At 45.0% G+C, this 21,247-nt stretch overlaps 2 protein-coding genes across 3 annotated transcripts in view; both read left to right on the top strand.

Moving 5' to 3' along the window:
* RIC3 (RIC3 acetylcholine receptor chaperone) overlaps positions 1–21,247 on the top strand; it is a 513,554-nt gene that overhangs the window by 452,031 nt on the left and 40,276 nt on the right. The window lies entirely within an intron of this gene.
* CALCB (calcitonin related polypeptide beta) lies at positions 12,203–20,483 on the top strand. 2 transcript variants are annotated; one of them, XM_083432331.1, is made up of 5 exons: positions 12,203–12,277; positions 13,900–13,995; positions 14,540–14,662; positions 17,642–17,826; positions 19,968–20,483. In XM_083432331.1, the coding sequence occupies exons 2-4, from the start codon at positions 13,910–13,912 to the stop codon at positions 17,799–17,801; spliced, it is 369 nt and encodes a 122-aa protein (XP_083288457.1). In that variant the 5' UTR covers positions 12,203–12,277; positions 13,900–13,909; the 3' UTR covers positions 17,802–17,826; positions 19,968–20,483. The 2 variants fall into 2 exon arrangements, with proteins under 2 accessions (XP_083288457.1, XP_083288456.1); XM_083432330.1 differs by having other exon boundaries at positions 15,567–17,826.

The raw sequence follows: 21,247 nt of genomic DNA, 5'->3' as shown, positions 1-21,247 counted from the left end.
TTGACACCAAGACCAGCTGGTATGAAAAGGGCTGTTTCACATATAAATGTACTTCTTCAGTTTACTGTAGGCTTGATCATAACAGAATGTGTGAACAGACCCCAACAAAGAACATTGGCTTGGTTCCTAAGATAAATGAAGGTTCCTCTGCCTGATTTTGAGCGATCCACTGATCCCCTGCAGCTTCCTGTGGCCAACAGAAGGCTGTCCAGCATCTGACTGAATGTTTGCAGATAGAGAGAGCCCTTCCATTGTACAACTGCTCTTTCTGTCAACAAGCATCTCCTTAGGCTGACTCATCAATCTACCCTTCTGTAACAAGCTCATTAGATCTAGCCCTGCCCTCTATAACTGAACAATAATTGAACACATTTCATATATAAAGTTTTCATATTTTGTTATAAAAAAATTAAATTTGTCACAAGAGATGATCGAAACTAATCTTAACTGTTTATAATGGTTTTAATAATTACATGTGGGTAATTTTGATTTTCGGATAACTAAATAAATGTGAAAATCATCTTTGAATGTGTGAGATTTCATGCTATAATAATAATTTTAAGCTGCGTTCTGTAGGCAGTGGTGAATCTCCCACCCATTTTACACTTGGTGTTCAGACATCACTTGCACCACCCCAGTTACACTACTGTTGTGAACTGCCCTGAGGATCAGAGATTATGTCTTTCGCCTAAGTGACAGCTCTTCAGGTCTTTGAGGAGTGCTGTCATGTTCTTCCCTCCACTCTTCTCTAGCCTAAACACACACAGTTCCTACAACCTCCTCATAAGAATTATGATCCACATCTCCAATTATCTTTGGTGTCTTTTGAACTCATTCAAATTTGTCTACCCAGAATTGGAGATTGTACTGATGACGTCTGACTAGTGCAACAAAAAGTGGTACTATTGTTTCCTGCAGCTTGGAAGCCTTTATTGCTACAACCTAAAATAATATCTTCTTCCTCTTCCTCACAGCCAAATCACACTTCTTTGGCTCATGTTCGGCTTGCTTTTGTTTTGTTTTCATGTGTACTATTGCCAAGCCAGGACCGGCCTGCTCATGAGGCAAGGTGAGACAACCGCCTTAGGTAGCAGACTCTGGAGAGCTGTGATGGGTGGCATGTCTGTGCCTGCCACCCCCCACTGTATGCTACTGCAAGAATTGGTTCACAGCCAGCACGTTTTTCTCTCTCAGGGAGAGGGATGTTCAGAGATGAGAGAGGAGTGAAGATCAGGATCAGAAACAAGCAAGGAGTGAAGATCAGCATTGAGGGGAAATAAGGGGAGAGAAAGGATCAGCATTGGGATGCAGGGGTGAGGAGCCCCAGCTGTATTATCTGGGGCCTGCCCTGCATCCTATACCTGTGCATTTTATTTTATTTTTGTCCTAAATGCAGAACTTTGGCGTTTCTGCTGAATTTCCTTTATTGGCAGCCCAGGTTCCCATGCTTTCCAGGTTAATTTTGAATACTATTCCTGTCTTCTAAGGCATTTACTATCCCTCCCAGTTTTGCATCATCAACAAATTTGATCAGGATTCCTTCTACCCCTTCATCAAAGTTATTGATACAAAAGGTTGAAGAGTACTGGTCCTCAGACAGAGCCTTGCAGCATCTCACGCCTTACCTTTTTCCAGTTTGATGAGCACTCTTTGTGTACAGTTTTCTAACCATCTATGGATTCACCAGGTGACATCATCATTAGCATGCACTTAACCAGTTTGCTAATCAAAATATTTTGGAAAAGTTTGTCAAAAGCTTTGCTGACTTCAAGATAAATTCCTCCAGAGCATTCCTATCACCACCACCACCCAGGTTTGTTTTCGTCTTTGTTTTTTTTACAAATCAATTAAGTACAAAACTAAAGGAATAATGAAAAAAATCTTAAGTGCCTTGAGAATGAGGCAAAATCAATCAATCAATCAATCAATTAAAATGCCTCTTTTATAGTGAAAGAAAACGTTCAGGAAACTGGAGGACAGCTTTCAGCACAGTACTAGTTAGTTTAGAACAGCCATAACAAAATATTACATAAATCTGCAATTAAAAGAAATAAGCTTTAGAGCAGGGGTGTCAAACTCAAATTCATCGGGGGCCGCATCAGCAGTTTGGTCACCCTCAAAGGGCCGGTTGTATCTGTAGGATCTGTATCTGTTTCCTGAATGCATGTAAAGTGGAGGTTTCCTGTGTAGAACGGCCGGCGCCGCTAGAGAGCAGACGTTCTCTGGCTTGTAGGCTGCCGCGCATGCGCTGGTGGCTGGCGGCAGCTACACAGGCCACATGACAAGGTCTGGCGGGCCGGATTCGGCCCGCGGTCCTTGTGTTTGACACCCATGCTTTAGAGAAACTTCTTTTCCTTTTCCCTTTAAGGAAAAACATGTTGAATAAGCATGCTAATTTTTCATTTGGAGTATGAGACTCTGTTTCATAAGACTTTCAGTAGATGAGGTGCCAAGAAGATTTTATCTGGAAGATTAATCATAAGTCATGTTGATACTATCAGAAATACTTAATTAAAATGTTTTGGTGGCAAGAACTTTTTGCTGCAACATGCAATCCCCTTGGAAACGGTACATGCAAAAATCTTGGAATCAGTTTTTGTCATACTTTCTTTTTATTACTTTTTAACCTTTTTGTTATTATTATTTATGTATATTATTTTTGAGACCTGTGCTTTTTAACTTGTTCATAACTGATCTGGAGTTAGGGGTGGGCAGTGAGGTTCCAAGTTTCCTGATGGGACCAATTTTTTCAGGGTCATTAAAAAAAAAGGACCTCTCCAAATGGGTAGTAAATGAATGGGTAGTAAAATGGGAAATGCAATTCAATGCAAGCAAATGTAAAGTAATGTATTTTGGAGCAAAATTTCCCCATATACAAATACACACATACAGACAGAGAGATGCATGCTGTCTTCTATAGCACAGCCTTCTCCAGCTCGTGTACAAAAGATATGGGGATCTAAATCTATCTCACGATAATTGAGCCTCATGTTCAAAGCAGGAACATTGTGCTTCCAAATCATTTATAGTGCAGTCCACTTACAGTGCTTCCACTCCAGATTCTGTAATTTGAAAGACTATGTAATTTGAACAGCTTTCATGTATGGTTTAGACTGGCTTGACCGTCTGTTCACCAAATCATGTCACATCTGCATGGCAGGCAGGGTATAACTACTGAATTTAAGGACAGCCTCCATTTAACATCCTATTAAATTTGTGTGCCCACACAAACCTACAAACACAAGTTCCTTTTATATGCTTTGAAAATAACTGATGGGAAAATATTTCCATGGTAGTGTGAAGCAATTGAGATGGTTCAAATGAGGGAACATCTTCCTCCATCTGCAAATAAATCTAAATGAGAAATTATGAAGGCATCTATGAATTCATGGGTGTATCATGAGATGCTTATCTAAATTTATGTTAGGAGAGTTAGCACATTTTCAGTGAGGTCATAAATTTCTACTAAAGAAATACAGACATGGTGTTCTATACAGGAACAACCAGTGCCAGGGAACTGATTGTGGTGCTGGATCCATCATCTCCTTCTACCATTTTACATAGCAGCATAAAAGAAGAAACATTGTTGGATCTTCTTGGCCTTTCCCACCACCATGGGTCAACTTGGATGGGTGGTGGGACAATTCACTTGTCAGTCACTTTGTGTCAGCATGACATTAGATCAGGCACCCCCAAACTCAACCCTCCAGCTGTTTAGGGACTACAATTCCCATCATCCCTGACCACTGGTCCTGTTAGCTAGGGATGATGGGCGTTGTAGTCCCAAAACATCTGGAGTTTGGGGATGCCTGCATTAGATGGTTAACAGGTTGTTGCACCCACCTGTTGGAGTCCATTGCACAGCACTTCCCAATGCACTGATTGGCTAGAGTCTTGTGCTGTCATGAGCCCACCCCCCTCCTTCCAGGGGAGCAATTTTTTCAAATCCTTTAAAACTGTGTGACTTTTATATTAAGTAAACAAAGAGCCAAATGTACATTAAATGAGATAATCTTTCAAGGAGGGTTTACTTTTTGAACAGAACAATTCTATACTCTACCTTCTACCAGTGGGGAGGTACTTCAACACAACACCAGGAGAATGGCTACTGTTTCCTATTATGTGCTCAGGTCAAGAGGGGAGAAATAGAAAAAAAAACTTCATTAAAATGACAGAGCAGAAGCACAGCCTGTGGCAATCAGTCAGGGACTGTCCACGTGCCCATGGAGGAAATGTTGGGCAAAGTGAAGAATAAAAATGTAGGAAATTAAATAGCTTTTGGTGGGTTTAAGCCATTAATGGCACAGTGACAGCTTAGGCAACATTGTACAAGAGGCAGGAGAAGTTCCAGTTTGGTGTAGTGGTTAGAGTGTTGGGTGGTATCTAGAAGCCTAGGAGGGTTCAAATCCCCAGTCAGCCATGAAAGTCACTGGGTGATCCTGGGCCATTCACAGTCTTTCAGCCTTACTTACCTCACAGGGTTGTTAGTATAAAATAGGGAGGGGAAAACTATCTATACAAACCTGAGCTGCTTGGAGGAAATGCAGGATAGAACTGTAATAATAAATAAAGGGACAACTAGATAACTGGGCCATATCTCAGTTGATTTCAGGGTGATTTAGGTGAGGCAGATAGAACACAACTTCAGGGGGTTTTTTTTGTATTGTAACAGATACACTAACTATAGCTACAGTGATAGAGGAGGGAAAGAGGATTCAACAAATATTGCTCACCAAAATTGCTCATCTTAAATTTCTCAACTACTAAAGGGAAAACAACCACCCCTTTTCAAGCAAAAGAAAAAAAGAAAAAGAAAGGGAAATGATCCTGTAAGCTGAGTCAGTTCAACCAACCATGTTGCTTAATTTTACTGTGTCGTAATAAGTCATTATTATATTTATAATTACATTTTCCAGACTGAAGAAGATTCTGGGGAAGCTTGCTCACTACTTCATGACAGTGTTCTGGTCCTAATAAAATGCACTACACTTTTTTTACTGTTGGATTTATTCTTATGGACAAGCGTGCCTGCCTGTATTTATCTACATTTATGGCTAAATTACTGTGTTTACAGTTACTGTGCTTAGAGACAGAATAATTCATTGCTTAATAGATATAATATAGTCAACAGATTTTTTCCAGAAATGCATTTTTTAATAGTTGTAAACACAAATCCACCTGGCACTTCCACCTGCTCTAGAAACTCTCATATAAGTGGTGAAGTCAGGAAACAAAGATGGGTGCAGAAAACGAGGTGGGTGGAGGCAGCTCCAGGTGAGTCCAACAGAATAGCAGAAGAAGAGAAGAAGAAGAGTTTGGATTTGATATCCCGCCTTTCACTCCCTTTAAGGAGTCTCAAAGCGGCTAACATTCTCCTTTCCCTTCCTCCCCCACAACACTCTGTGAGGTGAGTGAGCTGAGAGACTTGAAAGAAGTGTGACTAGCCCAAGGTCACCCAGCAGCTGCATGTGGAGGAGCGGAGACGTGAACCCAGTTCACCAGATTACGAGTCTACCACTCTTAACCACTACACCACACTGGCTCTCGGGATCATAGTGACTGAGGGGGAGGAGACAGAACAAACTTCTCACTTCTCCCATCTGAATTCCCTGGCTTGTTACCTTGATGATACTCCTAGATCAGAAAGAACTCTCCTCTCCTTACCTGGACTTTTGTGGGTAGATCATCAATCTAACTCATTGCCAACAAATCATAACTCGGAGCAAAAAATTGTCACATTAGTGATGAGATGGGTCAAACTGTACACCTGAATATGTCTAGGAACCCTAAGGCTTTTGGGTCAGAGGCACGCCTTGAGATGTAGTCCATATGTAAACTCTTCCATCAGGTCAACCTATGGTCCTCTAGAAGCTGTTGGAACTCAAATTCCCATCCACGCCAGCCAGCATGGCCAATGGAAAGGAATAATGGGTAGTTTTAATCCAGCAATTTGTGGGTTGCTGATCTCAACAGACTAAGGGCAGATCCACACCATACATTTAAAGCACATGACCCCCCACCCCAAGGATCTTGGGAACTGTAGTTTCCAACTCCCATAACTACAGTTCACAGAGCCCTTAACAAACTACAGTTACCAGCTTTATTTGGGATAAGGCATGCACTTTAAATATGCATTAGATATGCTTTAAATTTGTGGATCAGATCTGCCCTAACTGATGTCATCAGAGTTGGCCCAAGACATTTGTTGGCTGCGGCTGAGCAGGAAATTAGGATTAACCCAGAGCATTCACATGCTCCTTGACTCATTTTGATTGCAAAGCAGCCAGTTGCTATAAAAGACAGCTGGCTTCTTTAACTCTTTCAGTTTTTAGGGGGAAAAGTGTTGGCTGAAGGAACAGTTCACTTGTCCCAGAGGTATTAAGCTAGAATGAGCCCATAGTGACACTAATTTTCTTAATGGCCATGAATCATGGGGGAATTCATTTTTTGGTGAGACATTCTGAACCAAGTTTTGAAAGACTCCAAAGCCTGTTTATTTCAATATATAAGTCTTGTCTAAATTTGTTTTTGTAGTTCAGTAACATCTGGAGGAGGGCCACATACATGTCCAGCTGACCATGTCCTCCCTGCAAGTTTAAAAGAAAAAGGGGAAAGGCAAGATGCTGTGGCGAGCAGGGCCTGTTTGCAGCTGCTTCCATCATATCCTGCTGTCTGGGTGGTCCCTTGGGCTGTCCTGGGCTGTGAGGCCATCACTTGCTGGCCACACTACCAGGGCATCTGTAACATCCCCATCCCATCAAACCACTAGGCATTGTTGCTCCTTTCTGAGGACTGGTCACCCTCGCAAGGACCCAGCAGTTCTCAACCCTTGTGGCTCAAGAGCATCTTGGGTTGAGGAGTATCCCACAGATTCTTTCAATAGCAAGCACACAAGTTGTTCTTCCACCAATTCCCCCACCCTCGTTCCTTAATGTGTGTGTGTGTCAAAATTCCTGCATTGCAGGGGTTGGACTAGATTACCCTGGGAATCCCTTCCAGTTCTTTGATTCTGTGAAAAGGGCAACTAACTCTTCCTACAAGATTGCTTTAACATTTCTTTCAGACCCAGCAATCCTGTGCCCCCCCCAAGACAACTGCAACTCCTTACTACGGCTTTGACCCAATCCTTGTGCATGTCAGAGATCTAGGGTGTTGTCTCTGGACCCCTTCACTTTCCAACCACTCCCTGAGATCAAATTTGACGCTCCTTTGGACATTTTATGTGGGATTCTAAACAGTAGCTTTATCCACCTCCAGGCTGTCGACCCTGTGCCTGAAAATCATATACTAACATTATAGGAAATTAGGCAGGTCTTGGATTGGTCAGCATCCGACTACTTTCTGCTTGCTCTGAGCTTCGTGCGGGTATAGTGAATCCCGTGTCTAAACAGAGGGTGTTTGTTGATTCAGACGAGACGGATGAATGAATGAATGGAAGAAGAAATAAACCCCCTTTAAGAGACGAAAGGGATATACGTGAGTTAAAGTTTCCTTTGATTCTGCTGTGCCTGCAGCCCCCAGACCTTCAACGGGGGAACTGCCAGACGATTGCACGCAGCAGCACAGCTGTCCATTCAGCACAGTTTTCTCTACACGGACAAGCAGCAGCGTTTCAGGCGAGGAGTGTCTCCTCGCTGTCGCTGTGGGCTGAACCTGGGACCTTCTGCATGCCAATCAGATGCTGTGCCACTGAGCTGCGATCCTTCACCATACATATTTTACTTTGCCAGTTTAGGCTGCAGTCCTAGCCCCACTCGCCTGGGGAGTAATCCCGCACTGGATTCAATAGGACACGCTTCTGAGTAAACAGGGCTAGGGTTGCGCTGTGACGTAAGAGATCAAAGGACCGATTTCCTTGGCCAGAAACTGCCAGGGAAGTTTGCATATTGAAGCTGAGCACATGAAATGGTAGGAAGTATTAACCGGGTGGGTTTCTGTTTGTCAATCAAGTTTTAAAGGCACCGGAGCCCCCGAAAGGGTAAGGGGAAATTGGGGGCTCTCATACAGAACTTTTAAAATATTCTCTTTTTACATTTTGCCAGCTGGAGACTTCTGTTTTATTAGTCTTTCCAGGCTGACCCCACAGGTGCCAAATGTTTGTTTCCTTCCTATTTCCAAATCCAATGAATTGGGAAACGCGCGTGTTTGCTCAGAGGTAGACCTCACTGCTCAATGAGACTTCCCTCAAAAAAGCGTGCCTCAAGTGGTCGCCTGCATAATGGGCAGCGCGATCCTATGTGCATTTGTTCAAAATTGCTAATACTGGACAGTAATCGGTTCAGCAGGACTTAACTCCCAATAAATTGTACTCGCAGCTTTAGACGATCATAACCCATCTATCCAATGAGACTACTCAGGATTAAATACGGGGCGCGCTCTTCTTTATTCTAACGGCTGGACATCTAGCAATTTCCGCTAGAAACCGCTTCACTAATTCGTTCCCAAGCAGAGGACTGAGCGCCTACTCGGTGCCATACATTGCAGAGAAGGAAATGCTCAGGACCATAACGTTACAGGTGTGATGTTTCATCCTTCCCACCCCCAATCTGATCTTGCTCTAAACCTAAAAGCATTTCTTTTTTCTTTTTTTAAAAAAATATCCATTGGAATTTCTCTTTGCTTTTTCACGGGTGGTTTCGTATCGACCGCCGATCAGAAAATTAACAGGAGAATAGGATCCGCTCTCCTGTTAAGAGTAGCACTCTCTTTGGAAACACATCTGAATAGCGGCAGAACCGGGAACAGGGGCTCAGCCCTTCGCTTTATCCAGGAGGAGGGCATTTCTACATCCTCCTTAGCAGGGCTGTGGCAGCCACAGATTTTTTCGCGGTCGCCCATCCATCCCTTGGCCCCCAGGAGGGGAGAGCGCTCTGGGGTCCGGCACACGGGTTTCCCATGGGCATCCAGCTTGGCCACTGGGAGACCAGGATGCAGAACTAGATGGGTCGCTGGCCGGATCCAGCATTACTCTTTGAATGTCCTTCTGGTCATCACCCTCTGGAAAAGAAATTGCCTGGCTGGGTCTGGACTGGGAGGAGAGAAATAGCGTGGCAGGAGGCCGGGGTGGCTGTGGAGAAAGTCTCCCCCCCCGCCCCCCCACCCTATTTTAGAATGATGCTCAGGGACCATCCTTGCCTATCTGCTGCTGCCCCGGCCACAAATCCTTGCCTATCGCTCCCCCAGCCACAAATAAGAACGCAAAGCGTTGAAAGGTTTCTAGAGCTCAGGAATCTCCCCGGTGGGGACTAACCAGACACCGGGCTGTTTGAACACCAGCCGCCTCCCTGGCGCCTCTAAAGCCGCCTGCGCGCCCCCTTTCCCCGATCCCAGGTTCACCTGCACGTGGGATCATCCTGGCGCCAAGCAGAGAGAGACCCGCGCTGGCCCCGAGGACACCGGGGAGCCCCTGCTAAGCTTTTAAGAAAGATGAGGGAGAGAGAAATCGGACTTTAGCTATTGCAAACAAGCTACCCAACAACCTCTCCTCCCCCGCCCTCTTTTGGCCCGCCCCCACGTGCCCGTAGCAAATTCGAGACGGAGCCGGGACTTCTCTTGCTGCCAAAGGAAGATTGATCAACCAGGAATCCTCTTAATCCTACAGGGGGTTGGGGGGGGGGGGGAGGAAAGGCAGTTTGATTCTCCAGTGAAGCTGCCACGCAAGCTTTGCTGTGTAGGCGCAAAGAGGAGACGAGGCGATCTGTAACTATCCGGCTTCCGATGAGAGACGGATCTCCCGCGGATTACGAGATTTCCCTCTCGAGAAAAAAAGGACACCCCTCGAAGGGGGAAAAGTACACACACACACCCTCCCCCTCCGGCTTCCTCGCGAAGGTGGCTTGTTATTGTTATGTCTAGCGCCTCCCGGGAACCCAAACATCCTGCCGGGAGGAGCAGGTGTCCCCGCGCCAGGCACGAATCGGCGGCGGCCAGGCCATGACTAAGAGTCCCCTGGAGAGTGATGGATTCGCCCCTTGTCGCTCCTCGCCCCCCGCCGCTCCTCCTCCACCTCCGCTGCGGACGCGGCGCTTTGCGCTCCAAGTGCCCGCGGCTCCGCCGAGCAGCTGGAGCCCTGCCGGGCGGAACGTGACCACTTCAAGCCGGGAACAGGCACGCACCCCGGCGGGCGGGAGGAGGGGGGTTGGCGTGCGTGTGGTCCGACGGCCTGTCCGCTGCCATCTCCTGCAGCAAGAGGCGCGGGGAGCTGCGCCCCCCCCCCCGCGATGCCCCGCCGGGGGCTCTTTCTTGGCACCAGGGTTGCGTTGGGCAGAGAGAACAGGCGAGCGGCGGTCGGTCCTCTCCGGCAGACTCCGGGCTGACTGGCTCGGGACGCCCTGAGCCCGTCCCTGCGCGGGGCAGCGCTGCCCTCGGGGGCGCCTCCGGTCCGCACTGCACCCCCCTCTCCAGGGGGACCTGCTGCAGCGAGCAAGGCAAACGCGCTCGAAATGTTGGCGGCGGATCTCCACAATGCAGAGATCTTAAATATACAGTGGTACCTCGGGTTACATACGCTTCAGGTTACATTCGCTTCAGGTTACAGACTCCACTAACCCAGAAATAGTACCTCGGGTTAAGAACTTTGCTTCAGGATGAGAACAGAAATCGTGCTCCCGCGGCGTGGGAGCAGCAGGAGGCCCCATTAGCTAAAGTGGTGCTTCAGGTTAAGAACAGTTTCAGGTTAAGAACGGACCTCCGAAACGAATTAAGTACTTAACCCGAGGTACCACTGTATAACTCAATTCATACACTTATCACGATCCTTATTCAGAAATACGGAGAATAGCCGCTATCTTCCCCGTGAGAAACAGGTAAAGGGTCTGCTTTTGCACCAGGGCATCCCCTCCCCCATAGATTCAATCCCCATTTATTCAATGGTTGGAATGGGGTTATGGATCATCAGGCTGCCTCTGGTTTTCTGCCTAGTGTGATTTAGATGCCGGGGGCAGGGTGTTCAAAGGTTTCAGCACCTCAGCTTCCTTTGATGCTTGTGCAAAAATTAACCTGAGGGCAACACGAGTGACTCCCCTGACTTGGTGTTTGAATGGAGTTTCGTTGATCCTTCCCATCGACCCGCAGGCTTCTTCGTTAGGGCCCCCCGCCCTTACTAAAGTGACCAGACCTTAAGCATTTTACACAGGAAACGCAGCTTTGTTAAATTTGGTGTCTCGTGGAAATATACCGGGGCAGCAGGATTCTACCGATGCTTCCTCGGAAGTAAGTCACCACTGAGGTCTTACTCTCAAGTAGCTTCACATGGGATGTCAACCTTTATAAAGGGTTTATAAAGGCTCTCTAGGGTATTCTGCGAAGCAGGTTAGGCGATATGTCACTGTCACGTTCACAGGTATAGGAACGGTGTGGCCTTTATGTGTAAACCTAAATATCCCCCCCTGTGCTTCGGATCGCAATTGCAAATAAGGTTTGCAATCCTATGTACACTTAGCTGGGGGTGAGATCCGTTGAGCACTGAGAGACTTACTTCCGAGTAAACATGCATAGGATAGAGATGTACATTGTTTAATGTGTGGAATAAAAAGGACTGTGAATTGTAAAAGTGTTTCCCAGAGAAATGCTCGCTGGGTTTTGGTGAAGAGAGAGCCTTGCGCTTATTCAGGGATGGATGCCAACTCCGTAATAAACGTCAAGAGCCGAATTCTCTACACATCCACTAGCACCACTATGGCCATTGTAATATACAAAGAAGTTTTTAAAAAGGAAAGCTGCCAACTTCCATTTTCTGCAATGCAGCATTTTTTGCAGTAGATGTCGCCTCTAATAAGTAAATAACCTGCCCTTTGGGTTTGTTCATTAAAAAGATACGGTAGATTTTGTAGGGATGAGAGTATGGGGTGGCCTGGATATTATTAATGACTCGAGACGATTTCCCTTACATTTCATTAATCGTCTGATATGTCCCGCTCCCCCCTCCCCGCGTCCCCCCCCTTTCTCTCTCTCTCTCTTCGTCCGATGACCTCAATGCAAATAAACCTATCAGATGTGCCTAAATGACTGGCAATTTTTTTTGTGAATGGAATACTCAGTGACTGGAGGATGACGTAATTCGGGAGCTGGGGTTTCGTGGTCAAGCGTGGATTGGTTTTATAGTTGATAACCGAGGTGCTGATTGGCTGGCGGGCAGCTCGTCGAACGCCTACACACTTTTGCCCTGGCGGTAGATATAAAAGGGGGTCGTTGGGCACGGAAGACCATCACGACTGGGAAACGCACACCGAGGCCGCCACCTGCACTACGTTTTCCTCAACAAGCTTTGCATCTGAAGGTAAGTGCGTTCTCCTTTTATTGACTTTCCAGTCCAGGGAGTGCTGAAAAGGCTTCTCAGTGGCGGAGAACTTGCAACTCCTCAAGTTTGGAGGATGTTAGGCTGATGCTGGGTCTTGTGGCGTCTTCGTGCTTCTCTCCTTGGATTCTTGAGCAGAACGACTTTTCCCAGATATGCTTTGACAGGTATTATTTATTAGTCCCTTGCTTTGGAAAAGGCGTGAGCGCAGAGAAACGCCTAGGTTGCAGAACGGCAGTTTAAAACCATTTCCCATTCTGCAAGGGGAAAATCTCCCTTTCGTTCGTGTAGACTAGAGGCTGCCCGTTTAATTCTGAGTATTTTATCACGTCTGTTCAATAAGAGTCGTGCAAAAGTGGCACGTGGGAGATGCCTTCAAGAAACCTAATTTCGTGTAATTGGGAATGCTCCTCTGAGTATGACCGCCCCCGAGAGTAACTGCTGCAGCAAAGAAGAATCTCGTAGCACCTTCAAACTATTTTATTGCAGTCTGAGCAATGAAAGGGAACTGCCTGCTTCCATCAGGTGCAGGAAGGTGTTGGACACAGAGGCGTGGCAGGGAGGGGGAGATGAACCGTTTTACAAAATGAGTAGGGGTGCATCTCTATACCCATTTACTAGGAAGATGTCTCCATTGAATTCAATGGGAGTAGCTATATATAGGATTTCACCGTAATGAACTCATCTGGACACTAGAGACACGACTCCTGGCATAAGATATTAGTTTCCTTTAAGATGCCACAGAGCTCTTTAAACAAAAGTATTGCATATGCAAACGTCTGTTCTGAAGAGCCATGCAAATATGAGGAGCCGAGCTTATTATATTCCATATAATTTCTGGATTTTGTTTTTCAGAAACAATTTTTAAATCCTCATTTCCGTAACAGGGCTATTTATTTAAATGAGGACAACCCCTCCCCCATTTTTCAAATAATCATTTATTTCAGCGCAAAGGATTATGCCTCCCCACCCTTCTTTTCAATTTAAAACAAAATACACAAAATTTCTACATGCAGTTATAAATGCGGATCTGGCCGCATTTTATTCGTTTCCCTTGATCTTTCGCGCTCGACACGATTCCCAGCATTGCGTGAATATTATCAACGATTTCATAGTACTGGTCCCCATCTGTTGATGAAGTTGACCTGGATGCCTTCTGTCCATATCAACTCTGCGAAACTTCCCAATTTTCTACGCATTGGCGACGTATACATTCTTTGTAGATCACACTTCCAAAATAAAACACACACAAATCCTACCAAATTGTGGGGTGGGGACCTCGATGCAAATAGATGATCCCATGACCCTCCCCCCCTTTAAAAAAACCTAGGAAATTAAAGCATCCTTAGAACCTCGATCCTATTAGGCATGCTAACGCAGAGCTGGCCGTAATCCAGTGGGGGGCTTCTTCCCAAGTGAGTTTGCGCAGGATTCCAGCGTTAGGCTGGGATCATAGCTGTCAACGTTTCCCCTTTTTTAAAAGGGAAATTCCCTTATTCCGAATAGGATTCCTCTCAAGAAAAGGGAAAAGTTGACAGCTATGGATGGGATGCAAAGCGTGGGAAATGGCCCCTCTCTGAACGCCAGTCCTGTTGATTTTGCAGAGACAGCGCTATGGCCATGGTGAAGATGTGCTCCTTCCTGGCTGTCTATGCTTTGGTGGTGTGCCTGATGGACAGCTCCCGGGCAGTCCCGCTAAGGTAAGAGGCAGCAAGCGGGAGGACAAGGGTCTGCATGCAGAGACTTCTCTTGAACGCCTCTTTGGCTTGGCGATCGCCAGAAAAGCGACTGGGGCGGCATTTGGAAAGGAAACGCGGTCGGTTCTGCAGAGGGGGCGGGCAACAGAAGGCTTGGCGCCGAGGGACGCGAGTGCGCGCGATTGCCCGCTTGGGCAAGATCCCTTGACACGGATTAGCCTAGTGGGGTGGGTGGGGGTGATGCAGGGAAGATAAAAGGCTCCCCCCACCTCCCACGCCTTTCAGCGCGTGGTGAAACAGGGGCACTCGTCTGCGTTCGTTAAGGAAGAAAACGGGAGGGCAATCTACGCCCAGTTAAGAAGCTCAGCGAGCGTGGTCTCGTGTGTATGGACGAGTTACACGTGTGCGGTGCTGTGATCCCCCCCCCCAAGCAGATCGATGAGTTGGGTTGGAAAAAGGACCCTCCCGCCCCCTCCCCCTTGAGCACCCCTCCCTTTGAGAGAGCGCCGCTGGCCTTGAGCTCTCCCCCCTCGCTCCCTCCCTACAGACCTGGCTTGGAGCCTGTCACAGACCGAGGGAGCATCGGCGACTACGAAGCCCGGCGGTTGTTAAGCGCGCTGGTGAAGGAATACCTGGGGGAAGAGCTGGAGCGGGCGAGCGAAGGGAACAGGTAAGGAGAGCGACAGGTCGACGGGGAGGTCGGAAGGGTGGTCGCAGCGGGGATAGGGGCGGGGGGGGGACTCTCCTCTCTGGGAGTGCGGGCTCTTTCCTGGCAGATCAGCTGATGGGACCTCTTCTCCTCCCTGGGATGTGCAGACCCAGCTCCTGCGAGACGGCTCCTGCCATCCTGATGTTCCCACTCTGATAGCCATGAACTGGGGTCTCAGATTGGTCTTTTCTTAACTTGCTCTCTTTTGGGTTACTTCCTCTTGAGTTACTTTTTCTTCTCGTAAAATAAGAGAGAGAGGCCTTGCAAGTTGAAAGAGAGGGGGTTAGAGTAAAGTGGGGCAGCAAGAGGTACGTCTTGGTTTTATTCCACCCCCCCGTGAGAAATGCACAGAGTTCTTCTCATCACAACTCAAGCTTCTGCGCGCGCCCGAGTCAGTGCATGCCGTCGGGAAGAGGCGAGGCGGCCTTCCAAGTGCACGCAGCAGCGCCCCCCTTCCCTCTCCAGGCCGAGTCTTGCAATTGCACTTGCACTTCCCTAATGAGCTCCGGTTGCAAAGCATGCTGATGAATGAGACTCACCATGCATGCCGGATGATCTTGAACTGTCCCTCCCCGCGTCCCGCCGGGATCGCTAACTGTCAGCATCCCAAGCAAGCGAGCGAATAATCACTTGCCATTTACTACAGCCCGATCCTCCTTCTGACAGACCCCTTTTGCATGGACCTTGTTGCACCAGCACTGCGTCGAGATTGTCTTGGTTTTTTTAATGCCTATTTGTTTGTCGTTTGGTCTCCTGCTGTGGTTTTCGTTTAGTCTGGGCTAGGGGTGGGGATGGGATATAACAAGGCATGATGACTGCGCATGGTTTTCTGTTACTTTGTTTGGCATGTTTTTCCCCCCTGCAGCTTGGATAGACCTATTTCCAAACGCTGTGCCAACCTGAGCACTTGTGTGTTGGGCAAACTGTCTCAAGAATTGCACAAATTGCAAACTTACCCTCGTACTGACGTCGGGGCTGGAACTCCTGGCAAGAAAAGGAATGTGCTGAATGACCTGGAAAACGAACGCTATGCAAACTATGAGGAAGCCCTCGGAAACAACTAGATTGGCTCTCATCTCCTCTTCCTCTTATATTTTTCCCCTCCTCTTTTTTGATGCATGTGGATCTAACCTTGATTGCTAATTTTGCTATGTTCTTTTGAATCTATTTTTGAGTGAGAATGTGGAGTGAAACAACTTCAAGTTAGGAAATTCAGGCTGCAATCCTACACACTGACACACACACCCACACACACCCACACCCTGAGAGTTAATCCCATTTAGTCAAATAGGACTGACTTCTGAGTAGACATCCTTAGGGTTGCAGCTGTTAAGAATATAACACATATGTGTGTGTGGGGGGGGGACTTGGCTGAAACTGGGGAATAGCACATGCCAAATTAAAATGAGTAAGGACTAGCATTGCCTCGAATTTTCAACTGATTTTCTTAAATGTTTATTTTACAAACAATAATCCTTTGATTTCTGGCTACGCATTGTAAAATAAATAAATAAATGTTTCTTTCATGCCTGACCATGCAACTGTTCAATAAACCTATTTTTCTATAAGGATTAGGTCTATTTTCTAATTATGAATGGTGCAAATCAGTTAAAAATAAAAAGATGGCTTTTCTGGGCATGGTTTTAATGGTGTTCAGCTCAGGGTGACTGCTTTGGAGTCATGCTTAAATAAGTATTTTAAAATGCAAGGTATTTGCTCAGTGCAGGATGAATATACAGGGTGACAATTTTTCTCCAGTGAAGTCAGTGGGAAACTTCACACTGACTATATATATATATATATATAAAATATAATATCACTCACCCATTATACTCTTTGTAGCAGTACAATACGTAGTTTGCAAATATTAGAAATGTTAGCCAGTTACCAAAGTTGTATTCTGATTGAAATCATCCAGGTAAGAACTTTAATACTTTATTTCTATTTCATTGTTCCTTGATTTTGCATGAAGCTATGTAAGGTGCAGGAGTAATGTATATTGGTTAACAACATGTGGAGAATGGGGCCTTCTTCTATATCCCTTGTGGCTACATTGTACAGACTGCCTTGATTTACAAGGTGTATCTGTTTGTAATTTAAACATCCCAAGTATTTTTTATTGTACCAAGTGTAATCCAGACAAAGTTAAGCCCTGGCAGTACTTATTTTTCCACTGAAACCAAAGGAACTTAAAAGTGATTGGTTTTGAAAGGTTGAGAACATGAGAACAGCCCATCTAGTTTAGCATCCTGTTTCCTGTTGTGGCCAATCAGATGTCTCTGGGAAGCCCACAAACAGGAAGTGAAGGCATCTTTCTCACACCCTTACTCTCCCAACAGATGGCCTTTGTGCCATTGTGCCAGTATGCTATGATTTGCCTTTTGGCTGAATTCCAGTGCACCAAGGCAGCAAGCTTATACTCATTTGCTTGGGAGTAAGACCCATTGTAGTCAGAGGGGCCTCCTTCTGAACAGATGGGCATAGGATTCCATTATAAGGACTGCAAGGCTAGCCATACTTGCTTCCTGGTTAGCACTGAGATAATGTGCTTCACTTCTGTTTAAGCAGGTCTAACTGCATTTTCAGAGGCAGTCATCTGCCCACTGCATTGCCTGACTACAGAAAAGATCCGTTGAATCCCAAAGCATTACTTCTGAGCGATCAGGCTGAGGATTACAATCTCTGATGGTTAGAAATATCTGGGAAGCCATAGAGCAAATGTCAAGGTCTCTTTGAAATGCAGTCTGTCATTATAGCACTGCAGAAGTCCATTACTTCAAGCCTGAGCAAACCGAATATAGAAATCTTTTAAATATGGATATAAAGTACCAGCACAATTTTATCTTCTCTGGCATTTTCCAGGATTTTGCTAATAAAATGTGGTGTTGTTGAAAGATGTGCTCTGTTTCTCAGATCTGAATTCTTTCTTTCGGAAAACAGCGTAACAACTCAGAAGAGGGCATGCAACACAGCCACCTGTGTGACCCATCGTTTGGCAGACTTCCTGAGTAGGTCAGGAGGAGTGGGCAAGAACAACTTTGTACCCACCAACGTTGGATCAAAAGGTTTTGGCAGGCGAAGAAGAAATGTCCAGATGTAATCTGCTGAATGACCCCTGGAATATGGTAAGTGCATTACAGACATATTTCAGCAATATCAATGTCTTACTGATTTATATAAATTTCAGTGCTTGACTGGATGTCATATGAATTCTGGACCTCATTGAGCATGAAAAGCAAAATCTCAAATCAAGAGCAGGATTTCACCTGCGGATAGGAAGCCTGTGTCCCTCTAAATTTTGTCGGTCTCCAGCTCCTGTAACCCCTTGACTATTGGCCATGCTAGCTGGGGATGATCAAAGCTGTAGTTTAACAACTTCTGAAAGACTACAGGTTCTCCATCTCGGCTTAAAAAAAACCATCCCCTCTCATCAATAAATTACTTGTGGGTTTTTGGTTTTTTTTAATAAATTCAGGAGGGTATTAGGGAGAAAGTATGTAGATGGTCATTTTTCCACCTGAATATTTAGTTGGAACAAACGTAGCAGAATTAGATCTTCATAGTTGCTTTTGATATTAATATGCATTCCTATTCAAAAGTAAGCCTCACTGTATACAGTGGGGATTAGGATTGGAGCTGAAATGGTTTAGCTACAAGAACTGAAATTTATTGGCCAAGAAATGGATGTTTCATGGAAGCCAAAATTACCAATCATAAAACAGAATGAATTATTTGTTTATTGACATGTACATCTTAACATGCAATGTAGGCATTCTGGGGTTGCGTTTAGAATCCTTGTGTTACTTGCCATGCATTTAGTCTGCCCAACTACTGCCATTTAACGATTAGTGAATGAAATGTGTGAAATGTCATGGGAGCAGTAGGATTTTCTTTTAGAGGTGAAGATGGTGGTGAGACTCCATACTCTTGTCTCACTTCCCTGTACTCTAGTCTTTCCACATACCTCTGGAGTTAGAGTTAGGTTTGGGAGAAAGCTTCAGGCTCCCACCACTTTCCCCTGATTTTATTTTATTTTTTTAACAAAAAGTGCATACCACTTGTTTGTTAAAACAATCTGTAAGCAGTTAAAAAAATATAAATATGGAACATTAAAATTCTTGCTTAAAAACAGTTAAAAACAAGTCTATAAAAGCATTCAAAATAGGAATTAAAATCAGCAATAGCTAAGAAAAGAGAGAAAGCACCTGTTACTTCTGTATGTCTAGATTTGCTTTCCTAAACCAGTGTTTAAGGTGCTGCCTCCTTGTGCTGTTACCACAGCATTGTATATTTCTGCATGGAGATTTCCCCACTGGGTTGAAATGGATGTTGAACTGGCACTGCCTGCTAGCTGTGTTTCTCCTGGAATGCTTCCAGATTTTCCTTCCAGGTTGAAGGGTGAGGAATGGGCACTCTAGATCCCTGGCCTTGACTTAAGATTCTCCTCTAGCATAATAGCATGGGGTGCGTTGGCATCAGTGCAGAAAAGTAGTAAGAATACGGTGTTGCTCTCAGGCCACCCAAACAATTTCTGAGTTCTTCTTCTTCCTGTCCTTTGACTCACTTTTGTCAAGGCTGGTCCTGAGATGGCTCAGATATTGTAGAAGTGGATCACCTTGTTTTCTCCATAATTTAGGTTGCCTGAGGTTCTAATATCTCACCAATCTGAATAGATGACTTGTGAGATAGTACATTTTTAATGATTTTTTTTTCTAATTTAAATGCTGAAAAATGAATCTGGTCATCCTTAGGCATATCGTAACTGCCCTAATATCCTTCCAGCAAAGGGTTCCTAAAACAAACCCCTTTGATGGTTTTGTATGAGGCGTTGCAATCAGTTACCCAGTCTCCTAATTACTCAGTGGGTCATTTCTGGGACATATGGATAAGCTTGTCCTGTCTTCCATATAATGCTCAGGTAACTGAAAATATTTTTTGGGGTGGATGCAGTCCAATGCTCCCTGAGAAGAGGGCCAAAATGCCATGGACTTCCCTGGAATTCCCAGCACTGCCAGAGGTCTACCTGATGCAGTGGAAGAAAGTGCCACCACCAATGTTGCTGTACTGGCATTGGGGCCTGGCACAGGGTGTTTGGCGTGTGTGCCAAGAAAGGCTTTCACCTTGAAGCCCCTCATTCTCCACCCCCCCCCAAGAAATAGCAGGAAAAGAAAAGCTACATGGTAGGGCATAGGTAGCTCCATCAAAGATTACCCTCCATGGGATTGCTCTATCAAATATGTGTAACATCTAATTTGATTTCTTTCAGATTGCCATGAAACTGAGCAGCAAACGCCTTTTAATTTCTCTTGAAAGCAACTTTCTTCCATAAATCAAGATGGCCGAATAAAAGACTCATTTTTGCATCCTTCTAATATTGAAGAAATGTTTTTGTTTTGAAATTAAATTGAAGCACTTCTGTTATATATATAAGAGATATATATATCTCAAGATAATTATTCAAATTAAATTATTGTATATTCTTTTTATATGCAGTTCTATTTCAAATAAAATGTGACAGCATCTATTTATTTACTTATTTATCTTCTAGCATATCTGTGAAATATGACCCATGCTATTTATCTTGGCAATACTGCCAAATCTCGGGGATTACACTAAATTGCTGCCTATCAAGGTATATCTGTAAGATATGGTGTGCTGTGCCTTGATGTAAAACAGTTAACTGACATGATTGTACAGTATGTTTAAAAAAATACACTTACAATATTGTATCATTTGTGAATTTATGCAAGATTAAAAAAAGTATTTTAGATACACATGGATTGAGAAACTGATCTTTCATTTAAACATTTTCTTTATTGCTAATTTACTGTGCAGATATTTGAAACTCTTGGCAGTGGTCACTGTTGGATATCAGATTCAACAGAGCTTTGCTAAATTTCAGCACGGCACATGGATGTTCTGTCTAATGTCTGATGCTATAGAATATTAACAGAAAGCAACAATTTGAATGTTCAAAACCAATAAATCCCTTTTTGCAGACACCCTCATATGTAAAGCCAATTTTTCTTGGTTCCGTGTCTGCTCCCAGCACAATGGAACCCTAGTCATGGCTATGACCATTGTGTGCTACAGCAAGTCAGAGTGTACCTTCTTATGGATAAGATGGAGAAATTAATGGTTTTCTCCCCATGCAGTATTTCCCTTTGTTACTGAGTGTGAGGATGTACATCAGCTGCTTTCTAGATGTTTTGGACTACAGTCCTCATCAGTCTCCATGCTGTAGCCTGTAGTCCAAAACTTGGGGTTGGCGGCATCAGGTTGACAAAGGCTGATTGATGTAGATGGAGAACCTGCCGACTTATCAAGGATTGCAGAAAACATACATTCCTAGCTGTTGGGTAGTTTTAGGCTACAATTCTAGGCATGTTTACCAGGATGCAAATCCACTCAGTTCAGCGAATTCCATGTAGACGTGTATAGGACTGACTCTAAGTATATTTAAACTCCAATCCTTAGCACACAGTGAACTTGGCAAAAGAGATTTGTGAGTAAACATGCTGCGAGGGTATCATAAGGAAGCACAAA

The sequence above is a fragment of the Podarcis tiliguerta genome (genome assembly GCF_965153285.1).
Source record: "Podarcis tiliguerta genome assembly, chromosome: 1".
Classification (NCBI taxonomy): domain Eukaryota; kingdom Metazoa; phylum Chordata; class Lepidosauria; order Squamata; family Lacertidae; genus Podarcis; species Podarcis tiliguerta.
This window is presented reverse-complemented; position numbering and strand designations above follow the sequence as displayed.